Source organism: Sparus aurata, chromosome 8 (genome assembly GCF_900880675.1).
Source record: "Sparus aurata chromosome 8, fSpaAur1.1, whole genome shotgun sequence".
In the NCBI taxonomy this organism is placed as follows: Eukaryota; Metazoa; Chordata; class Actinopteri; order Spariformes; family Sparidae; genus Sparus; species Sparus aurata.
The window spans coordinates 14237684-14257905 of record NC_044194.1 but is presented as its reverse complement, the minus strand read 5'-3'; the positions used below and the strand labels follow the sequence as shown (position 1 = coordinate 14257905).

The following is a 20222-nucleotide window of genomic DNA, read 5'->3' as shown; positions in this document are numbered from 1 at the left end:
CGACACATTCATGCCTTATTTTGCTTGAACTCATAACTGAGTGAAAATAAACTGCAAGGCTTCTATAACACTGTGTTGCTGTACAAATGACTTGATTGTCATGTCAAACAATAATAATGAATGTAAAAGGCGTTTAAAAGGTGTCATTTGAAAGAAATGGCCAGAATTCAACAGCACTCGAAAACTTTGGGCGGCAGCATAACGGCTTACGACTGAGAAGACACAGCAGGCGGGGACAGGACAGAGGTGCAGCGGCAGAGGTCCAAGAGAGAGTCGGGCTTCAGCATTGGGCGATAACAGCGAGTAGAGCTGGAATAATTTCACACCTTACTCAGTGAATCGAGGATATATTTCAACCAAACCAGAGCTGATTGTGGACAGACAAACCAAGACTGTTTCGGTGAGTTTATTTTGTTAATGTCAAGTCTGAATGAAGTGTGTTTTGTGATTAATTAACAAGGCAACTAAAGAGGGGAAACTTTAATTCAGATGCTGTACAGTTGTATTTTTCTGTTTAGAAAAGAAAATAGCTATCACCCAGAGGTGGTATTGTGAGACAGGATCGGTTGTTGCTAGCTGGTTAGCATGCTAACATCGGTAGACATCTCTGCAGCACAGTACATAGATATCTGTTGGTTCTTCACAAGCTGTGGATGATGTTCATTTTCTGAAAATTCTGGCCACATCTTAAAAATTGCCCTTTTAAGGCTGCAACTAGTGATTGTTTGCATTACCGATCGATCAATATGCTTATTATTGTCTCAAATGATTCTTTAGTCTTTAAGAGGAAATCAAATACTGGAAAATGTCATCCCAATTTAGATAGCTTGCTTTGTCCAAACAGACAAAACCCGGAAGATAATCAGTTTAAGATAAACTAAGTAGCAACAAGCCACGATTTAAATAAACAAGGCTGTGCAGATCATGTTAAGCATGAAAATAAGAAAACAACTTAAACAGGGGGGAAGAAGTGAGGGGAATATGGAAACAGATGAGGTGACTAAAATGATTCAGAAACTCTCCTCCTTAAATCACTAAAGCCCACAGACCCCAAAGGACAGAGAGAGGACAGCGTACCCGACGAGGAGTCGGAGGATTTTAGAGCAAAAGACCAACCATCAGGGGTCATAGACGCACAGTGAGGTAGGCGCAGCTCCACCGGCTTCAGGAACTTGAGTCCATGAGGGCCACACATCACCAGCGGACTTAGCAGCGTTTCTCCTGCACGGACACATAGCAAGATTTATATTCCACAATTTAAACTTGCATGAATTAATCAGCACACAGGATTATCTATCACCCAGGCCTTCATGGTGAATGAGAATTAACTGTTAACTGTCCTGACAGGTTAATTAAATTAGCACAGTCCCCTGGTGCTGAATGTTAATTTAAAAAAATCCTTCAGGGCTTTTTATCCCCTGTTCATACTTCAAATCTTAAAGAAGTGCTGCATAAAAGCGTATTGCTTTTGCTTCATTGTATAAAAATTCTAATGTGAAGTATAAACAGATGTTAGCCACGCTTGTATAAACTCTTTTATACGCAAGCACCAAATCTAAAAATCATCCCATTAAAGTGCGACTGAAACTTTATCCTGATGTAGCAATTTAGAAAAAAATACACATTAAATATAAAATCTTGCGCTAACTCTAAAACAATAAAGTCACAAACTTTTTTTCCTGCGGCTGCTTTTTAAGTACATCAGCACTTCAGACTCAGACGTAGTGACTGTTTGTTCCTTGACATTTTTAGGATGTAAAGAAACTCAGTGGCCAACCTTTCTCCTTGTCGAGCGGGGGCAGGATGCTGTTGTCCCGGCACACCTTGAAGTAAATCTCCTGCTCTACGCTCTCGGGGATGGCACCCTGGGGGATGATGATGCTGACGCCCGTCTCGATGGAGCTCAGGACCCCTCCGTTACAGTTGAAGATGCCCCTGGCGGTGGCAACCACCGTGTGCCCTTCGTCCTCGTCGTCATCATCCAGCGTGCTGGGGCTGAGGGACGGAGGCACAAGAGTCAGTACCATCAGTCAAAGCAGTGTTGGCAGAGAAAAATGCACAGCAGAGGACACAAGAACAAACCCCCTGTGAACAAACAAAGTCTCTCTCGGTCTTTCAGCTACTCAGTAATTACCCTCACAGATCGCACTGCTGCTGCTGGCTGTGAAAAATGATGAGTGTCGTACCTAACCGGGATGGCCTTGGGGATGGTGTTGATGTTATTGTGCTGGTATTTGGGCCTGTTGTCCATAGTGCGTGTGAAGGTGTCCAGGCCGCTGTCATGATCCAGGGGCTGTGGCGAGAGCTGAGGCTTCCCGCCGCTGTTGCTCACCACACTGGGCTTACTGAGGAGGTCCGTCTTTACCTGTGTGTCGTTGGGCAGCAGGTTGTGGTTGAACTTGGGGCTCTCAAACTTGCGCTCAAAGGGCCGCGCTGAGCTGGTGTACGGCTTGGGGACGTAGCGGTTGTAACTAGTTGGAGCAGGGGCGGCCATCGTTTTGGTGGGTGCTGCATCAGTGCCATTAACGGGGGATTTATCGGGGAGGCCCCTTGGGGGCAGGTAGCCAACTGGTGCAGGTTCATCCCTGCTGGCTGGCCTGAGAGCTGCCAGCTCGGGTTTAGGATTGGGTGAGCTCAACGGCTCAGGTATGGAGTTAGCTGGAAACACATGAAGGAGAATCACTTAGATACACACTAAATACAGTTAGTTAGTTAGTTAAATTGTATAAATTTTGGCTGTTACTAACAACTATTTGAATTTTTCACTGGCAATTATTTTCTGCAGCATTTATTAATGTGATAGTAAACCTAACCTGAAACCTTGTGTTTAAGGAAATTGTGTTTCACTGTTTTCTGATATTCTAAAGGCCAATAGTTAAGTGAAAAGCTGGAAGATTGATCAAAGATGCAAAAGTACTCCTTCACTGCAGCCCTAAAGTGACACATCACCGTAGCTCTGTATTGGAGAGTCAGAGAGCTTACCGTCATTGGGGCTGAGCTTGGGCAGTGTGTTGGGTGGGATGGCGGATGCGGGGGGCCCGTACTGTGAGGAAGGGCTGATCTGGGGCAGAGGTTCATATCTTTTCTCCACTGGGCTCACCTTCTCTACAGACTCAACTCTACAGTAGGAACAAACGATACAGTTGTTCAAAGACAATCATGACTGCAGCTGCTGAGACATCAGCCACTTCTGGCATGAGGTGTGTGGTTTTACCTGTTGTATGGGTAAGACAGCTGAGCTGGTTTGGGCAGGTCATGGAAGCGGTTGATGCCAGGACTGGGTTGGCCCATGGCCTTGCTGTCGAAGCTACGGCGGTCAAAGTAGGATAACTGCTTCCTGTAGTACTCCTCATCCTCATCTGGGTCATAGTGGTTGGAACGCACTACATCATCCAGGGGTTTCGTGTGGGGTTTCTGTGGCTCTGGAGCCCTTCAGAGAGAGGATAAGGAAACAAGTGAAACCGCTGCAGTGACTTAAACAGAAGGATTGGCCTAAATCCAGCTAAACAACATTTTAATGGAAGACATCTTTTATGTCCTAACTCAATGAGAAGAAGTTACCAATTGTGTTTTAGCTCACTATACTGGACAATGAGGTTAATAAGTACCTCGCTAACATGCAGAACTTGCGCCCACTAGGTGGAGCTCAAACAACAGTAAATGACTTCCAAGACGTCTTTGCAAGTATCTCCGTCTTGTCCTTCACCCAGCCACTTTGCAGCCTGGGCTGCTGTTATGAGGACTACATACCTATAGGAGGACTTCTCCTGCTCCAGGTTGCTGAGGGAATTGGCTTTAAGGACTGGGCCAGGTGCACTCACAGGTTTAGGAACATCTGCCGGCTGAAAAGCAAAGAAAGGACATCTCTTTAGAGCTTTTTGTATCTGGTCCAGATTTTACACGAATGGATTGACTGCACATTGATAACCATTAGTGTGCCTGAGAACTCATAGCTCAGATTATTACAAGACAGACCATCATTTCATTTAACAAGCATGTAGTTTAAAGTCTTGCATTTTCTGCAGTTTGGGGGGAAAAATTTGCCTCTTTGAAGCTTCATTAGTAATCTTGTGTTGCTTTTAAATAATTGCATATCCAAGTACTAACTGTTAAACCTCTTTAATAGCTTACAAATGCTAGTGTTTCATTACCCGCCTTGTACCAGGCACTTCTTACAGAAATCCCTTAATTTTATTTTTTATTTTTCGCTATCAATGTTTTTTATATCATATTCTGTAACTTCTAACAGTTATGAGGTGTTCACATTAATTAATCTACCATCTAAATAGAGTCACATTGAGGTGACACCTGCAAACCTCTGTGATAAACTCACCCTAAGTGCTGTCGACTCTCCTTCTTTAGCCCTGTCCATGGAAACAGACCGTTTATTCTCAAACATCTTGACTCTGTTGAGCACTGACTGCGGTTTCATGGCCGGGTCCTCATCCATGTCTTCCCGGGGCGGCGGAGGGAGGGGTTTTGAGCCCGGAGAGATCCCTGGCTCACCTGGGGAGGGCAGGGTCTCGGGTTTAGGAGGGTGGATTTGGGGTTCAGAGTTCATCATAGGCTCATGCATCCCTGGCTTGTAGCCCCGGTTTGGAGGGCCAGGACCGTAGGTGGGCCTCAGACCTGAGTCACCGTAATACTGCTTTGGGGGCTCTGGCGATCGAGGTGAATTGATGGGGAAGCCATGAGGTTCTGCCTCGTAAGGAGAGCGGGCGTCATAGACAGTTGGGGGTGGGGGAGGGGGTTCATCATAGCGGATGGGCCCAGGTTTGCTGTGGCGTTGACGGCCATCGTAGCCCACTGGTGGGGCCTCATCATAGCGCGGCTGAGGGGGGCTGTAGTCCCTCCCTGGTCCGTCTTCGTAGGGGGACCGGGGGCTGTAGCCTATGGGTTGCTGGTGGCCCGGCTGGTACCCTGCGGGCTGAGAGGACGAGGTCTGCTGGTCGTAGGGGGGCCACTGTTCGTTGTAATGAGGCACACGGTTGTCGTAGTGCAGGTGAGAGTCAGCGTTGTGAGGCTTTGGTTCTGTGTAGCCACCTCCATCGTAACCGTAAGGCGGGTGGTCGTATTCGCGGTATGGCTGTTTGTCCTGGTACGGCGGCTGGTGACTGTAGCTCAAAGACTGCTTCAGGCCATGGTTGATTCGCACAGGGTCCTCCATGTTGTACAGATCTTTCTTGTACATCTGTGGAGAAGCAACACTAGATGATTACATCTATCACGTCGTCATCATTGAGATTTTTTTATACAGCCACCACCAGAAAGCAGTCGGGGAAATATGCTTTCCAACACCAGATTAAGAATAACTTCAAGAATTGATCAAAATACTGGCAAATAAACTGAAACCTTGAAGAAATGGATAACATTAGAAAAAAAATCCTTCTACCAATTCATTTAAGAAACATCAATTAAAAGTGCAACTACACAAGCAAACCTTTCTCAATTGTTCATAAACAGTTCTGAATGCCTGTTTGACAAGATGCCTTTCAAGAATGATAAGAATCCATATGAGCACCGCTAGGTTTTACACATTAACACATTTTAGAAATAGTGAACTAACAAGTAATTTGCACATTTCTGAAAGGCCTCATTTCAAACATATGATGTGTAGCCTGAAGACAGCAAATCTAATTACAGGAATTCCTATGGTAGAAGGTTGATTTGTTGGCATCTACTCAGGACAAAAGTACTAAACAGACGACACAATGCAGTGTGCTGATGGAAGTTTGTTTTTCCATAGGGACAATTGCTTGATGAAAATCAATACCAAGAGAGTACTGTCTGCAGGTTAGCTCTCATCATGCAACCAACATTCAGTTTGCATCTAATGCAACGTCAAACTACTAGCACTAGAACAGACGACACATCTACCACTATGATGCCACTGTAAGTGCTACTACTGTTCATCTACAGAAGAGAGTTAAAGCTGAAAGGAACCCAAAAACATTAGGAGCCATGCAAAGGAAGTAAGAGGCAACAGTTAGGGCTGGTTGTGGATGTCTTCACCCTGGTCAAAGACTCAGATGTACCAGTCCTTCTGGTCTCCCAGCCCACTGTGGTGCATGTGGACTAGTCTGTCGCACATTTCTCTGGGAGCCAGAGGCACACAGTGGGCTCAGTGAGTCACACAGTGTGGGCAAGTCATGCAGAGAGCGAGTGGAAAGCATGTGCGAGAAGACAGGCAGTTAAAACAGCAGGCTGGGGGCCCAGGCCCGGTCCGAGTGGCTGGTGAAACAGCGGGTACCTTTGGTTCTGGACCGGGCGGTCCAGACGGGTGGGGTTCGTGTGGTGGTGGTGGGGTCTGAATAAGCTCAGGGGCAGGGCTGGGGCTGCTAAGTGAGTCAGCCTGAGGAGCTGCGGCTGCAGCAGGCGGCTCCTCTAGGTGCATACCCTCTAGCTGTACAGGCTGCTCAACAGCAGGGGGCGCTACCACCGTCGGAGGCAACGAGGGCATGGGCAGAGCAGCCTCATCTTGCTGTGAAGTATTGTTAAGAGACATTTATAACACAGCCTGCCACAAAGTACAGCTCACCCCAACACCATGATCTTCTTCCTTACACTGAATCACTTTTACACCAGCCAGAGTCTGCACTTGCAAAACTGTGGTTAGAATAGATAACATACCAGTAGCTTCTAAAACATGTTTATCATTTAACAAAGGACATTTAATCTTAACAAAGGTCAGGACAACACTGAACACAAAGGAGCTGTGCTCACACTTCGCAGTCATATACTTTTAGCCATACATCATCTCTTAAGGGGCGCAGCCTGTGGGGGCCTGCCTGCAAAGATGGATATGAACTTTACCTGTTGTGGAGCAGCCATCTTGAACCCAGCGGGGTCTATGCGACTTGCTGGTTCGGGCTGCACAGGGTGCTGGTATCCAGGGTAACCAGGAGTGTCCTGAATTACTGGTGGGTCTTCTCGTACAGGCTCGGAGGAGCGGGTGATGGCGGGCTCCGTGGGCAGACCCACCTCATCATTCAAAGTCTCATCCAGTTCCTGGTCTGTGTACGCTCCACCCTCTGTGTCGGTGTCCTCATAGTCAGAAGTATGGCGGCTGTCCGTGCTATACATGGAGTACTCACTACCTGGCGCCGACAGGTAGGACAGGCGGTCATCGTGGATATCCAAGTCATCCTCTGTGGTGCCATCCGCCTAAGCAAAGAAGAGAAGTTATCAGCAGCTGATAACTCGCGTGTAGCGCAGTCAGATTAACAAAAAATAATGTTCAGTGAAATGGAAGGAAAATGCTCACAGGCCTTTCTCTCACCTTGCCCTCTGACACCCACACCAGCTGGTTCTGCTGTTGCTGGATTGTTTCTTTTAGAGCGCCGTACCAGCCGTCGTTCATATTGTTCAAGTTAATGGTGGCTAAGAGAGAATAATTCACTTTATCATGAATAAAAGTGTAAAAAAAAAAAGACAATATAAATCTTAAATCAACTGTGTTTTAACACTCTGGCGACTCACTGGTGAACAGGTGGTGATTATTCTTCCTCAGTTTGATGGCTCTCTCATAGAGCTTCCTGGCGCTCTTCCTGGACTCTGGACACAGTCTTGTCCTCATGTTCTTCACACCCTGCTTATTATCGGGATTTAGGAAGACGACAATGGGGTACCACTGAGCATAGTTCAGCCTGTCCACAGCATTCGGGGTGATGTCAAGCACAGCATGTTTGTCCTTCAAGAGATAAAGGCAGGAAAGAGGAGGGATGGAAAATAAGTCTGTGACGACGATAATCTACAAACATACATTATTAAAGAAGGACTACTCACTCTGTCGATGATCTGCTTGATGGTGTGAAGACGAATGATTCCTGAACTACGCTGGTCTGTTCCCGCATCTCTCGGTTCACTCTCTGGAAGAATTAGAAGGATTTATGTAGAAAACAGGTTTACGGCCAGTGGGTTATATCTTCAATGATGTGTGCAATATTGTGAATACAAACATACTTGCAAGCTCGAAAAGATCCGGCTCTTCTCTAGCGAGTTTTTCTCGGGCAACATCCGCGATGGGCCCAAATATCACCACAGGTCTCAGGAAACCAGCTACAAAAAAAAAATATATTAACAGACTCAGAATGCAGCTTGGCTATAGGTATGTAAGCAAGCAGACACCAGGTACATCCCAAGTCTCTTATTCGACATCTCCCTGCTTGCAATGGGTGAAGAAGCCATGAGCAAGGATACCGGAGAGCAGCCTTCCCGAAGACTTTCAGCTGAACAGTGCGATGGACAAATAATCTGCCCCTGCATTTGGTCAAATGCAAACGGGACAGTGGTTGTGGCACCACATGACACTCCAGAGAAAAAGTCTAATTTCTCTATAACACATTTACTTGTTGTCTTCTTGGGCTCTTCTCATTTCTCTGTCTTGTGTTTCCTCTTTCCTTCTGCCTTTGACCTGGATATCAATCTCAGCATGCCATGATGAAGAATGTCTTAACTCCTAAAATGTATCTTGAGGAGAGGGGAGACAATAAGCTAGGATGCACAGGTGTATCCTTTGCAGAAGTCTTTTTTGGCAACCATGACATAAAAGAGGCTTAAGATACAGCTGGAAAATACAAAGCCCGGTGGAAGCAGGGCTCTATAAATGCCCTTCTTTATATTTAGGGGGTAGTATGAGATGATCAAAGGCACGATCAAACCTTCTGCCCTTTACCGTTTATGTGGTGCTTCATAAGAAGCTGTTCTAACCACATTCCTAATGATATTTCACTTTTATATTATTTATATCACATAATGCCACATTGTGAACCAAATCAAAAGTAAATAAATAAGCTGACATGGCACTCTCTCCTTATGTCTCTTTGCTTGCATTTCATGTGGGAGGGACTAAGACATGAGGAGAGCAAATAAAGTAGTTGAGGATGTACAAACTGAGAAATTAGAAGAGGGGCTTGTGGATCTCCATGCATCCTAAGTGGGGGGGGCTAAGATGTGAGGAAAAGATGCAAGTAAGGGAATTGTGGATGTCATTTTGAGAGACTTGGGGCATGCATGCATTCATGGTTAAAACTCCTCACCCTCTCTCAGTACAACTCTTTCATAGGCTGGGAACTTTGTCTGAACGGGCTGGGAAGAGAGGTCCTCTCGGCTCTTCCTCAGGTTCCTCTTTGAGCTGCGAAGACCACGGAACCTCCAGAAGTCTGCCCTGTCGCCCCCTGCTGTTTTGGGAAGAGTGTATTGCACACTGGAGAGCTGCTCCGCTCTGTTGACAAATGGCAGAAAGACGGAGACAGTTCTTAATGTAACACTAGCTAATGGATGTGTCATAAACTTGGCACAGCAAACCTCAACACTGCCAGAATACCAGAGGCCACTACATGGCAGTGATAATCATAACAAATGACTGACTACTGTTGTGACAAACATTTATCGTGCATGCCACTCATTGAGATAAAGGACACATACTGCATGTCCGTCAGGAAGCTGTCACCTGTTTTTGTTGGGAATGATGCCCCTCTCCACCTCTTGGTGGTTCTTGCCGATGCGAATAGCTAACCAGGAGCCCAGCTTGCCGTTGTAGAGGGTGTCCACCACACGGAACACCTCACCCTTGTTAAAGCTCAACCCATATGGAGATTCCTTCTCATACTCAAAGTGTGTCCGGATGTAGAAGGAGTCACCGACATCCGACTCCACGATCCGCCGATACACTGACCAGGAAAGAGCAGTGAGTCAGCGGCACCGCACCAATTCGACCATAAGAAATTCTCTCATCTCCTTACTCACTTCACTTACCATCTTTCTTCTTCTGAGCCAGAATTGTGACCTCTTCCCCCTTAGGAAGATCCAGTAGAAACAGCACCGCCTCCTCTCGGATTATGTTTGCAAAATCTACATTATTTACCTGGAATTTGTGAATACAGAGGTTACTTTTTTATGGTTTCCACTGAATAACTTCACTGCTGTCTGGGTCTTTTAGGTTTAAGGCAAGGAGTCAGCTTTACTGTTCACAGAGTGTGTGACAATGTGTAAATCTTTACTGAGATAAAGGTTTACATTGCTCTTCCTGTTCTCAGTATTGTCTGGGTAACTGCAGGTTTTACTGCATTGCAAGAACTCAAGCCATTCCTCATTATTCTTGGAGAAAGGAGGCAGAGGTACAAATAGTGAGATATATGGCTTTGAGGAAATGGGACAAACACTGTGAGAGGAAACAGTTTTTTTTTGTGTGTGTGCTCCCTCTGGGCCATTGCTAAGAGACCAGCCTAGAGGTACAGGAATTTTGGAGCAGCCAGTGTGTAAAACCATGACTAAAAAAGGGGAAACTTGAGGATGCATACCCCATAAAACATGGCTGTTTACTGACGCTATCAGGTACCCATTGTTAAAACAAGGAGAAGAACAAAAACAATCATCTGTGACGTAGAATAACAAGTTTTCGACTGAAAAACAGCCTTTAGATTTCAGCTGTCAGGTTATAATAACACTTGCCGTGATAAAAATAAAGTATCTCACCCTGAGAATTTGGTCACCCTCCTCTAGGCCCTCCTTGGCAGCTGGGCTATCCTCCAGGACTCCTGCTACAAAGATGCCGACGTCATTCCCCCCAGCCAGTCGCAGCCCCACGCTCTCCCCCTTCCTGAACTTTACCAGCTTCATGCTCGGCCTGAGGAGGGGGAATAAAGAAGATGGTCAGGCTGTTTTTTATTTGACTTGACACCATTTGATGGCATTTCCCAATGCAAACTTAATTTAAAGAGTTGAGTGTCTTTTGGATGCCAGACAGGTTTCTGTTGAGATTGTCTGCTCTTTAGTGAGCTTGCAAAAGCAAATTTGTAAAATTACCGAACCTTTGAGTAAACATTTTTTTCCTGTAGTCCAAAAAATAACCACATTAACCGGTTTGTCTGACGCACAAACACGCTGCTTATTCAACTTACCAGCAAACCAGTACAAGCCAAGAAATACTTATTTTCCGAACAGCATTGACATCTATGCCTTGATTGATAAATGCCCTGATTTGTATAAATAACTGAAAGCAGGATGTGTACTGGAGCATTTTTTTAAACTGTCAACTGCTGTTCCACGATTTGCTGCTGTACTGTGAGCTACTGGTTATAATGCCACATAGTAGTTTTAGCTTCTGTATATTTTAATTAGACATTAATATTTGAAACATTATCCTTATATTACCGAAGGATGCTGTCGTCATGGGCAGCACTTGGCACAGGTGCATCAGAGGGACTGACAGGCAGGTCCACATCTGGCTGTCCAGGCTGAGCGTACACTGGCTTGGGCTCTGGACAAACACACAAACATACAATATTAATGCAGACAAATTATGAACACATAAAACTACACTGAACATCTAAAAACAAATAAATACTACCTCAAACACAGTCTCATCTTAACAATACTAATGATGCAAAAAAGTAAAACAACTGTTCAACAGCATACAGAGGCAACATACTATCACACAGACGCTTACGCATACACACTCAAGGCACACAGTGTCCTGGGCATGGAGGTCGAACAGAAAGGCAGCAGAGTGCTGCAGGCTGGGGAGGAACGTCAGACTAGATCAACTCATACGGTTTATTTTCACTTGGCTCTGGGCAAACTCAGCCAGGCTCAGCAGGCGTCTGGATCTAACTTTTTCGGTAGCTGTGCTTTTAAAAAGGGCAAAAATGACTGGTTCAAAAAAGATTTCATGTTAATATCATTAAGTCATTTTATTGCTCAAGATGGACAGAAAAAAAAGGCCAATAAGTATTTGCTAGCAGGTATGGATAAGTAACACAAAGTATGGGTGCCGAGATGCCCACCTTCTATCTTACAAATACTCACACGTACACACAAGGATCTGGTTTATATCACTGACCTGGGAGCGGTGGGAGCTGTTTATCCTCTCTGGCAATAGCCGACTCCTTCGGTTTGGGCAGAGGAACCTCCTCCGCTAGCTTCGCTGGTGTTGAAGCCGGCTTCGACATCCGTTCATCATCACGACTTCTGTGACTGCAGACAAAAATACACGTTGTTGTATGATTTATCTTTAGAAGGGGAACACAAGTTTATAAATAGTGTATTCTGGAGATGTAGAGCTTGGGGGCAGGCGGAGAGCTTTAAGGCTACATCATTTTGAATACACGCAACAATACCAAGTGGATACAGGATGGCTGAGAAAAACAGGTGAAAGGAAGTGCTCGAGTCTGAGGCTGCATCTTAGTCCTGAAGGTCACCACTTTGTCTTTCCACTCTTTTGTGCTCTATTTTTAGAGCAGCTTATCTAAGGTGTCAGAGTGGATTCTGTCCTCCAGGTGAATTTCACTGTGTGGCTCTGGCTTCAGACCAGCAAAGCTTCAACTTCGATGCCAGTTTTAAAACAGTAAGGCTGTGTAAACTGATACACAGTGACCCTGGCCAATTATGAGTCAGATAATTGTAAATGATGACAGAGTTTCCCTGTTCTGATAAATGCTGACATTCTCAATGTGTTTCAGATGAGAAATCAGAAGAGAACAGGAGTAAGCAAAGCAGGCTGTCCAGTGGTACAGCCTTATGGCTCTGACTCAAACCTCCTGGTCACATGCCTGCTCACTGGCCCAACTTTACTGGAAAAACACTGCTTTATTCACAAGCTGAGTGCCCAAGTAACCATGAAGGACCCTGTTTAAACTGGCTGCACAGGAAAAAAAACTTCTTTTTCAAGCCATCCTGGAGGAGGCCCTCTTTTTAACTGCCAACTTCCTGATCTGAGAGACAAGGTGACAGGTCACAGACCAGGTTCAAATAAACCATCACATCCTGTCTTAGCGGCTCTTTCCTGCTTATTAAAATACCCTAACATATGAAGTGATCCAGTATCCTAAATGTGTCAGAAGTACATTATTACAGATTTTGGTAGCTTAACAAACAAAGAATTGTATTGCCCACAGATCTATTCAACACAAATAAAAGAGAAAATCAAGCCAGACATCCACAGATATAAAGACAGAAAGCTCAGCCACATGTAAAAGGACAGACAGCTGACGCTGATAGTTGGTGACGGCCTTTTGTTCCTTCATTGTTGAAGCCATATTGTCCTTGTGCCAAACATGCTGCTTGCCCACCAAAACATTTAGAGAGACTCAGGGATCCCTTGATACTTTCACAGGATTCTGTCATCTCAAGTCAAAACAAGATGTGTCACTGAATAATTGATGCTGTATAACGTCACTTCAGCAAGAGTTAAGGGTTGTTTGTCAGAGTCCTAAAACCTAAAACTACACCTACTTGTCTGTTAATCTAAATCAAATTAAATTAAACTATTCAAGATTTACTACCACTACTATTAGTAACTATTCTCACTGGATAATGGTGCCACACTTACGGTATTCTCCAGCTGTTGAAGTATAAAGGGAATGAAAAATGCAGAGAAATCTCATTAAAATGATACTCTTTATGAAACGGCAGTTCTCCTGTGTTTGACAAATGGCATCATGAATAAGGCTTTTCTAGTTGCCACATTGTGTAACTGCATTTTTTAAAAAACCAACACTGAAATGAAAAGCTTAGTTCAAAGTGGGAGAGAACACACAATAATAAAGTGTGAGTACTGACCTTTTACACTAAGAGCAGAGCAGAGTTCTGACCTAGCTATCAGCCCTTGTTTTGACCAAGACTGACTCTTTTCTCGGGTCAATAAGCAGAGTGAAAGGGGAACAACTCTGGTGCTCAATTGAGTAAATGAAGAATTAATGAGGTACTTTCAAACAAGATTACAGTCAAAGAGGTGCTGAATGGGCACTCTGTTGCTTTTCTTTCATGACAGCTAAAAGCCTAAAATATAAATGTATGGATGGATGATCTTTACCTGCCATTGCTGATTTGTGGGGGCGAGTGTCTGGAGTGGTCTGAGGGTTCAGATCGTCTGTCTGGAGAGCGCGAGCGGCTGCTACGATGTCTGTCATGCGATCGATTAGACTGATCGGATGCCAGCGAATGGATATCTGAAATGTCTGAACAAACAAGAGCCATGGTTGAAATAAAACACTGACAAGTCTGGTTTGTTTCCGCTGAATCCAACCCTTACCATCACTCTCACCATCTCTGTCAGAGGCGTTGGCTGAAGGAATGCTGTCATCGAGGTCAGGGATGTTCAGCAGGGTCGCTCTGTCGTCTCTCTGAACAACCATTTTTAGCTTGCCCTTTGACCTTTCTATCAGCTTCTTGGCATCTATCAAGGAGAGGTTCTCTGTAACTGTGCCATTGATCTGAGACAATCAGAAAAAGAAGCTATTAGCCATGACACGACAAATAAACAGAAAGACAAACCAAACCTCAATTCCATTAAAATAAAATTCAAATGTTTTTGCTTCTCATTTAAAAGCAAGAGGTCATATGACAAGGTTAGGCTACAAATTGTCTCAAAGGCCAAGCTTATGTTAAAATTAACTGCAAAACTGATGATGTTTTTTAGGCTGAAATCAATGTATAAAGGCCTAAACAAGGAGTAACTATTTTGATTACCCTTTAATTTCTGGCAGAGAAAGTAACATGTGTGAAAAGGTTTGATGACAGAAACACTTGATTGAGTCGACTCAAACAAAAAGCACAAAGCCACAGTATTGGTTCTTTAAAATGTGAAAGGAGGCCTGTGCCCTTTATGCAACAGTACATAGCAGAAAATGTAGAACAGTTGAAAATAACATATGGTCCAGACATCGGTACAGTGAGTTCTATTAAATCTCCATCAATTCAAAAATGGAATAAAGAATAAATGTCAAATGTCCAGAAGACTTCTTGTCTCCCTCCCACAACCATCTCCCTCACCTTCAGTACAACATCCCCTTCCTGGATGTTGCCGTCCCTGGCTGCCAGGCTCTCGGGGGAAATGTCCTTGACAAAGATGTGGCTGGCCAGGCGCAGGCCATATTCTGCTTACAAAGTGAACGACAGCAACAAAGATGATGTTAGCACAGAGTTCACGTGACCGCACCGCACTAACCGCACTCTGCTGTCAAGCCGCTGCTCCCGCTGGGATTAACTGGACTGATTAAAGAAGATTAATTGCTCTTTTACTTAGATTTACTTGAGTTAACTTGGATTTTGCTGTGGCTGGCAAGTTTTGTTTATCCTGGCAGGTGACCAATGCTGATTTGGAGATCTTATTCTCGTCCAATGGTCTGGCTGTCTGGTAATAGCTGGGTAAATAGAATGGCGGGTGATTTCCTGGATTAACACAGAACACTTTCTTTTATCTGCCCTCCATTTTGTATCCCCGACTTTGTGAGCCTCACCTTCATTTTTACGGGATTTGACGAGTGTGACCTTGGCAGGACGTGGGGGCAGGTTGTGTGAGCGGCGGTCAGAGCGTGGGGAGAGACTCCTCTCCCGCGAGTTGCTGCGTTCACGCTCCCTGTCCCTTCGCCCACTGCTCCGGCCGCTGCGCCTGCCCATTGCCCCGCCCACACCGCTGTAAGCGCCGCTGCGTCCACTTCGTGTTTCATATATCTCCTCGTCATAGCTGTCCTCCTCCTCGTCGTGCTCCGACATAGTTTCCCTCTCCCCGAGGCGGCCCATGGGCACGTGCACCTTCCTCTTTCGCCTGATTGTCTGACCAAAGCAAGTAAGATATGAGATTATCCAGAAAACCGGTTACGGTAAGATGAATCAATTACTCCTTTGATCATGTACAATTCCCCTACTATTAAACTGTGTAATAGCCAAGAAACGTCTAAATGGCATACATGATTATATGAACAGGACAACACGTTTGAGTTCCTCACTTTAGTTTTATGTTTAACAACTGACAACAATATGCACAGTAATTCATTATGAGATGTTTGCACTCACAATTTTGGCAATTTTTCCACTTTTACGAAGCTGCTGGACTGCGTACGCGTGCTCCACGTTGTCCATAGAGACAGCATTGACCATAACAACTCTGTCATTTTCCCTAGAAAGAGGAGACAGAGATAGCAGACATGCTGGAGTCTTTCTGTGGCAGGCGGGGTAATTTAATACCAATAACTAGAAAAATAACCAGCTTGCCGATAATGAAACAAAATCTTACTGCAGTAGGCCTTCAGCCGGGCCTCCTTTCAGCACATCCGAGATGACAATGGAGGTCTCGCCGCTCTGAAAATGAGGGTTATCCCGACCTCCTGATATGGCTATCCCGAAGCCAAACCCTGGTGCCTGCACACAGAGGAATAGAGATTAGGATGTTGATTTGGCCGAATGTGTGGACAAAAATACTGCACTATTACAGCAGAGCAAAGCTGCTTCTGTGCTCAACAAACTATAAAATAAAAAATAAACTAGGTGTTTTTCACTGCAAAACGCAGACTAATAGCTGCATCAAGTTAGTTTCTTCTGTGTGGTTTCCATGCAAACACATGCATCAAATGGAGGTTTTGTATGTCTGTTATTTAGGCTCCACAGCCAAAAAAAACATGGGAGAAAATCATGCAGAACAAAAGCTCTGTGATATCTTCTGTTTAGTCTGTTCCACCTGCAAATGTGTACACACTCCCTACATGATGACATCCTGAAAATGGGAGGGAAGAAAAATGCAGGGATGGGGGATGGAAGCCAGGATAGCAAAACAGGCAGGGCAAAGAGAGATAGTGGGACGAGGTGAGATTCAACATAGACAGAGAACAAGAGCATCAGAGGCAGGATAACAGATACCTACCCTGTGTAGTGTTACTGTGTGCTGCTCCCAAATGACAGTCTCCTCCATTGCTGCGCTCTGGAAGACAGAGATACAGTGTGATTAATACCAACAGAGATAAGATCCAAAGAGGCATAATGAGGCAACAGGACATACTGTTGGCCTGAAAGTCTTGTGACAAAAAGGGACACACAGACCCAGTCAAGAGAACAGTCATATGTGCTGCCAAAATTTCCCTGGGAAAACACCAAATGCTCCAAAGTGCTCTTATATCTTCACCACATCTGGCAAATTTAACAGATTAGAGGCCCCACAAGTACTTCTGCTATCAAGAAAATCACAGCCCATGCAAACACAATTATCTCAATTGAGATGAAAGAATTGTTTATGTGATGTTTCCTTCTGCAATAGATGGACAGGCCAGCAAATTTAACCTTTATCCAAGCCTGCTGGATGCTCCATCATCATTTCAAGAGAAAAGTGCGCAATACTTAAAGGTATCATATTTTAGAAAGTGAGATTTCAATATCTTTTTTGATTATAAAGCAGGTCTATGTGCTATACAAATACTGTGAAAGTATCAAACTGCTAAATCCATGAAGAAATGCAGTCTGTGTTCAGAAGTTGTGCCTTTAAACGAGCCGGCGGGACTTCCGTAAAGTTATGATGTCATCATGAAATATTTACACGCAACCAATTTAACTTGTTAATCTAAAATAAATCAGTAAACCAATACTGGTGGATATTCACCATAATCTCAATTCATGATTATCCAGATAACGAATCAACTTATTAGGGGTGTGTTTTATTCTGATCCACAATAAAATATTTTATTGCCTCATCCCTAGTCAGCGTTTCCGTGCTCTTCACAGGCATTCACATTTAATAAGGATACAAAGTGTTACAGCCACTGTACACACACTCAGTAGGTTATTACGTTTATTTTAAGTTTTACACTGTTGCCTGTTCACAGCGATACAGATCGCTCTGTGTTGTGCTTGCCTTTATCGGCAGCACACTCGCACATTTCCAAACACACAATCAACATCCCTTGTAGCAGGTCCACAGTATGAGCTCTCGTGTTTGCAGTGCACTGTATACAATGATGATAAACCCTGCTAGATACAATGAGGCCACAGTGACAGTTAGTCTTACACGTTAAGGCACACTCTCTGTCACATTAACAGAGGATAAGATGAAGGTCGACTCCTTCAGCTGTTAGGTCAGCACTGTCCTCTGCATCCCACCGCTCTCTTCTTATCTTATCTCCTCTTCTATATCGTTTCACCTCGACCACAATCTCACGACACATTAGACATTCAATGACTTTATATAAAATACTATCAGGTCAATTCCTTTGAGGGAAATTACAACCCACATTCACAGTGCCTAATGCTGTAACCCCCCATTCGTCATGTAAATTGATCCCAAGTCTGTAACCTTTAATAGGTGAGACTATCACACATTTCCTTCCTGCTTTGCTGGTAATTTCTTTGACACCTCAAACGCTTACAGTGCGGCCGCCTGGGCAGAGAACTCATTGGGAAGAGTGATCTCATGTTGCGGCACATTAAAGCATGATGACAGATGAGTGGAGGGAAATGAATCTCACATTATCAGCCGCCTCAGTTTCAGAGCTTGGACCCTAAGCTAAGATTGTTGCCATCTTGTTGGCAGCTTCAAAACGCCTCGCAAGTGTCAGTCCAGCTTTATGTTGAAGATTCATATGCACCACACTAGCGTGACAAGCTGCTAACTATATGGCTATGAAGTTCCCAAAAGTGATAATGATGTGTAAATCTTAGATCTTTTAATTAAAAAAAAGGAAAAAGACAAATCTTCTTTCAAAGGAAACAATGTCCCGTTTTGTTTTTGTGTGATAGAAAGCTCAGTCTGAGGACTGTCTGCCACTGTCCTGTTTATTGTTTTACCACCCAGGCTTCCTTCAACACATCGTCCTTATGTCTGTGGTGACCTGTCGGCCCAGTGCCAAACGTAAGCTAGTGTCTGGGAATACAGGCAGCTGAATAAATCGCCACAAGTGGCCCCAGACGTTCTCAGCTTGGCAGCAACAGTCACAACCTCCTCAAGCAGCTTATGGCGGGGCTCACACATGAGGGGTGAACAAAAGTTTGAGCTGGGGAACTCCCCCTGGCCTTTTACATTGAATGCACTGCACTTGAAAGAGAGAAAAAAAGACATCTGAATATTAACAAGACTACCGAAAACAGAGGCATGAATTCTCACTGGAAAGTTTGCTCTTTGGGGAAAAGGATTTATGCCTGTGTCTTCTTCATCAGCACTGTGGAAACGCTGATGCAAAGAACTTTAACATTTCGTCGAAATTTATAGACCGTACGCCACTAAACCAAAAAGTTATAGGAGGTACTTGTTTCCAGTTGACATTCTTACTTTGAGAAATTCTTTATAGGCATTCATGCAGCATAACACAAACATGCACACACACACAAGCGTATGATGTTTCGGCCCAGTGTTGCAGCGGGGTTGTGAGAAATGTGATTTAGTTGTCTGGAAAATATGATTAGAGAATGCATACTGTGTCTGATCCAATACAAATAAATCACCATAAAATTAATGGGATGAAAAATCCCAAATGAAGCAAAACAGGAGGAATTTAAAGTGGAGTAAAAAGTAAACAGAATCCAGGAGGTAAAAAAGACAACAAAACTGATTTAGCAATCTGCATCTCTTTCTCTCTCTCCCTCTCCCACCGTCACACACGTACACACACACACACACACACACACACACACACCTTTCACTTTGAAGGGATGTAATTTTGCTTTCTCCTCCTGCAGAGCTTGTTGCTCTGGTAACAAGGGGGGAACAGTGTGGTGTTGTTCAAGTGGCCTGACATTTTCAGGCCGTGTCTGAAGGTTCCTCTCAACTGGGGGAGGTTTAAAAAAGAGACATGGCTGAATTAATTTAGAAACAAAAAGCCTCTTTTTCCATTTTAGAGGAGCGTTATTTGTTGCTATAAGTACATCTTACAGTCTGCACTAACAACCTGACATTTGCCAAAAACAAACATGGCAATCTATCTTTAGAACACCTCAAAAGTGTAGGAAACACTTTGCAGAACAATTAAACAAAAAGGCCTATATGCACGGAGCATTTTGGATTTATCCTCACAACAAAACAACGTAGGACACTAATCTCAAAAGTCAAGTAAGGCAGGATGTCTCAGTCGAGCCGTCGCTGCTCCTGTGTACAGTTAGTACTAAAGTCGCATCAGCATCCAGTGACTGATGAGTGTTTGTGGTACTGTTGTGTACACCCTTTATGGCCACATCACGACTGGTGCCAACAGAAGCTTCAAGCCACAAGCGAGGGCCAGGGCTGGCAGCCGCTCCACAGCGGAGACGAACCATGTTGGTTGGGTCATGCTTGGGGGATTACAACCGGGCAACTTGGGAGCCAGCACTACCACACAGATGGACTACAACACAGATGGATCTCACAGATGAGTGGAGAAAGGACAGGAAAGCTTTGGTCAAAATGGACTGTGTAGAGTCAACAGACACAATAATTCTTTAAACCCACTGTGGATTTACTCCCTGGCTGAACAAACTATTAATGTATG

At 44.4% G+C, this 20222-nt stretch overlaps 1 protein-coding gene across 15 annotated transcripts in view; it reads right to left on the bottom strand.

Moving 5' to 3' along the window:
- tjp1b (tight junction protein 1b) overlaps nucleotides 1–20222 on the bottom strand; it is a 71159-nt gene that overhangs the window by 2249 nt on the left and 48688 nt on the right. For 4 of the 15 annotated variants that reach the window (XM_030426617.1, XM_030426628.1, XM_030426630.1 and 1 more), the window contains 27 exons: nucleotides 16640–16696; nucleotides 16016–16140; nucleotides 15796–15898; nucleotides 15240–15555; nucleotides 14773–14879; nucleotides 14033–14213; nucleotides 13814–13958; nucleotides 13331–13342; nucleotides 11843–11976; nucleotides 11155–11260; nucleotides 10477–10627; nucleotides 9757–9865; nucleotides 9452–9671; nucleotides 9039–9223; nucleotides 7963–8058; nucleotides 7786–7868; nucleotides 7480–7690; nucleotides 7280–7398; nucleotides 6814–7164; nucleotides 6251–6481; nucleotides 4334–5191; nucleotides 3751–3842; nucleotides 3215–3430; nucleotides 2983–3119; nucleotides 2187–2658; nucleotides 1778–1995; nucleotides 1078–1221 (listed from right to left, as the gene is read on the bottom strand). In XM_030426617.1, the coding sequence (XP_030282477.1) occupies nucleotides 1078–1221; nucleotides 1778–1995; nucleotides 2187–2658; nucleotides 2983–3119; nucleotides 3215–3430; nucleotides 3751–3842; nucleotides 4334–5191; nucleotides 6251–6481; nucleotides 6814–7164; nucleotides 7280–7398; nucleotides 7480–7690; nucleotides 7786–7868; nucleotides 7963–8058; nucleotides 9039–9223; nucleotides 9452–9671; nucleotides 9757–9865; nucleotides 10477–10627; nucleotides 11155–11260; nucleotides 11843–11976; nucleotides 13331–13342; nucleotides 13814–13958; nucleotides 14033–14213; nucleotides 14773–14879; nucleotides 15240–15555; nucleotides 15796–15898; nucleotides 16016–16140; nucleotides 16640–16696 (5179 nt within the window). The remainder of the gene's footprint in view (nucleotides 1–1077; nucleotides 1222–1777; nucleotides 1996–2186; nucleotides 2659–2982; nucleotides 3120–3214; nucleotides 3431–3750; nucleotides 3843–4333; nucleotides 5192–6250; nucleotides 6482–6813; nucleotides 7165–7279; nucleotides 7399–7479; nucleotides 7691–7785; nucleotides 7869–7962; nucleotides 8059–9038; nucleotides 9224–9451; nucleotides 9672–9756; nucleotides 9866–10476; nucleotides 10628–11154; nucleotides 11261–11842; nucleotides 11977–13330; nucleotides 13343–13813; nucleotides 13959–14032; nucleotides 14214–14772; nucleotides 14880–15239; nucleotides 15556–15795; nucleotides 15899–16015; nucleotides 16141–16639; nucleotides 16697–20222) is intronic. The other 11 variants (XM_030426624.1, XM_030426626.1, XM_030426622.1 and 8 more) reach the window with 11 other exon arrangements.